Genomic DNA, 2,825 nt, shown 5'->3' on the forward strand with positions numbered 1-2,825 from the left:
AGTCCCAATAGCAGGACTGGCCCCTGCCCTCATTGTTCCCCTGCACTGATTGGGGGTCAGGGCTGACTCCCAGGTGTCCTGCAGGCCAAGGTCCAGCTCCTGACACAACATTGGCCAGCAGCAATCAGGGCTCCAGCAACGAAGGTGAGGGAAGGTCCCCAAGACATAGACAAGGAGGAGGTGTTCAGTGGAAGGAAAGACTCTATGAGAAAGGGCTTTGACTTTTCTGTGAGAAATCTCCCCTCCATTGCCCGGTCTTTCCTCCTTCTGCAGGTTGAAATGCCCAGACACAACAAATGTCCAACAGCAGCTCCATCAGGCACTTCCTCCTGCTGGCATTGGCAGACACGCGGCAGCTGCAGCTCCTGCACTTCTGCCTCTTGCTGGGCATCTCCCTGGCTGCCCTCCTGGGCAACAGCCTCATCATCAGCGCCATAGCCTGCGGCCACCACCTGCACACACCCATGTTCTTCTTCCTGCTCAACCTGGCTCTCAGCGACCTGGGCTCCATCTGCACCACTGTCCCCAAAGCCATGCACAATTCCCTCTGGCACACCAGCACCATCTCCTACTCAGGATGTGCTGCACAGCTCTTTCTGTTTGTGTTTTTCTTTTCAACAGAGATTTTCCTCCTGACCGTCATGTGCTACGACCGCTACGTGTCCATCTGCAAACCCCTGCACTACGGGACCCTCCTGGGCAGCAGAGCTTGTGCCCACATGGCAGCAGCTGCCTGGGCCAGTGGCTTTCTCAATGCTCTGTTGAACACAGCCAATACATTTTCCCTGCCCCTGTGCCATGGCAATGCCCTGGGCCAGTTCTTCTGTGAAATCCCACAGATCCTCAAGCTCTCCTGCTCCAAATCCTACCTCAGGGAACTTGGGCTTCTTGTGTTTTCCATTTCTTTAGGTTTTTGTTGTTTTGTGTTCATTATTATCTCGTATGTGCATATATTCTGGGTCGTGCTGAGGATCCCCTCTGAGCAGGGACGGCACAAAGCCTTTTCCACCTGCCTCCCTCACCTGGCCGTGGTCTCCCTGTTTATCAGCACTGCAGCATTTGCCTACCTGAAGCCCCCATCCATCTCCTCCCCATCCCTGGATCTGGCACTGTCAGTTCTGTACTCGGTGGTGCCTCCTGCCTTAAATCCCCTCATCTACAGCCTGAGGAATCAGGAGCTCCAGGCTGCAGTGTGGACACTGATGTTTGGATGGTTTCAGAAGCATTAAACTGCTGGCCAATTTCTACAAGTCACTTGTAATAAAAGTAATCCTTAATAGTTCTTGGGTTTCATGCTTGTTTGTTCTTTTCTTTCTTCTGTTTTAGTATTTTAATATTGTCCACAAAAAAGGTCGTTGTTCATCCCCTTTCCCATTTTGTTTCTTTCCATCTTTGCTGTGATCCACAGACGGTGTCAATGAGAAGCTGTGCCCTTGGTGGCTTTAAACAAAATAAAGGAACTCACAGCAAAGTTTTCACCACAGATCCCCCTTCTGTTCCCTCTCTACAGCTGCAGCAGCAATGTCTGTGTGCAGAGCTGGGGGAAGATCAGTGCTGGCCCAGCATCTGTGCCCAGCAGCAGCAGCAGCACTTGGTGTTGCCAGTGCTGCTGCCGTGGCCCTGCCCCGCTGCCCTGGTGGCCCTGGTGTTGCTGCAGGGCCTGAGTGCTCTCGGGGCCGGGCACAGCCCTGGGGGTGGCAGTGCCGGGGCTGCAGCAGGGACAGGCCATGGGCACTGCTGGGGCAGCGCTGACGCCTCAGGCCAGGGCCTGGGGGCTCCAGGCTCCTTGCCCAGGCTCTCTCAAGAACACGGCCAGGCCAATGCTCAGCACAGAAACCCCCGTGAGCAGCCCCAGGCTGGCCGTGGGCAGGCTGGGGGCAAACAGCATGGCTGGGGCTCTGCAAGGGCCCTGGGGCAGACGGGAAGGAGCAGCAGAGCAGGGGCTGATCCATCCCCAGTGCACTGCACAGCCCAGGGCAGCGTCCCAGAGCGTCCTCATGCAGCTGCCAACAACATCCCCCCTCTGCAGCCCTGGCCTCTCCCCCAGCTCACACAGGTGCCCCATCCTTGCAGGCACAGACACGGCAGCACTGCCTCAGCAGCCCCTGTTTGCATTGCACACAGCAGGGGCAGCACCCCCATGCTGTTGCTGTGGGGACATGAACCCGAGGGAGCACAAATGCCATCAGCCCCTGGGGCCAGCAAGGCCTGGGGGACACCAGGGAAACCACTCAGGTTTAGTGTGACAAACCTTTGAGTTCACCAATTCTAACCTTCACCCTAACACCACCCTGTCTGCCCTGAGCCTCCAGATTATACAACCGCAGCTCCCTCATGTCCTCTCAACCAGATTTCTCTTCCAGACCCCTCACCAGCCTCCTTGCCCTTCTCTGGACACGCTCCAGCCCCTCCATGGCCTTCCTAAATTGGGGGCCCAGAACTGGACTCAGCACTCCAGGTGTGGCCTCACCAGTGCCGAGTGCAGGGGAAGAATCCCTGCCCTGCTCCTGCTGGCCACACCATTCCTGATCCAGGCCAGGAGCCTTTGGCCTTCTTGCCCACCTGGGCACACTGCTGCCTCATGTCCAGCCTGCTGTCCATCAGTGCCCCCAGGTCCCTTTCTGCCTGGCCGCTCTCCAGCCACTCTGTCCCCAGCCTGTAGCGCTGCAGGGGTTGTTGTGGCCAAAGTGCAGGACCCAGCACTTGGTCTTGTTCAACCTCCCCTTGCTGGATTTGGGCCCTGGATCCAGCCTGTCCAGGTCCCTCTGCAGAGCCCTCCTACCCTCCAGCAGATCCACACTCACACCCAGCTTGGTGTCATCTGC

At 57.3% G+C, this 2,825-nt stretch overlaps 1 protein-coding gene across 1 annotated transcript; it reads left to right on the forward strand.

Annotated features, from left to right (window-relative positions):
* The first annotated feature begins 296 nt into the window (after positions 1-296).
* Positions 297-1,229, forward strand: LOC136570421 (olfactory receptor 14A16-like). Its single transcript, XM_066570897.1, has one exon. The coding sequence runs from the start codon at positions 297-299 to the stop codon at positions 1,227-1,229; it is 933 nt and encodes a 310-aa protein (XP_066426994.1).
* The last annotated feature ends 1,596 nt before the right edge of the window (positions 1,230-2,825 follow it).

Source organism: Molothrus aeneus, unplaced genomic scaffold (assembly GCF_037042795.1).
Source record: "Molothrus aeneus isolate 106 unplaced genomic scaffold, BPBGC_Maene_1.0 scaffold_34, whole genome shotgun sequence".
NCBI classification, from domain to species: domain Eukaryota; kingdom Metazoa; phylum Chordata; class Aves; order Passeriformes; family Icteridae; genus Molothrus; species Molothrus aeneus.

Excerpts from the sequence above, each read along its gene's own strand:
- LOC136570421 (XM_066570897.1), top strand. The coding sequence starts at position 297 with ATGTCCAACAGCAGCTCCATCAGGCACTTCCTCCTGCTGGCATTGGCA.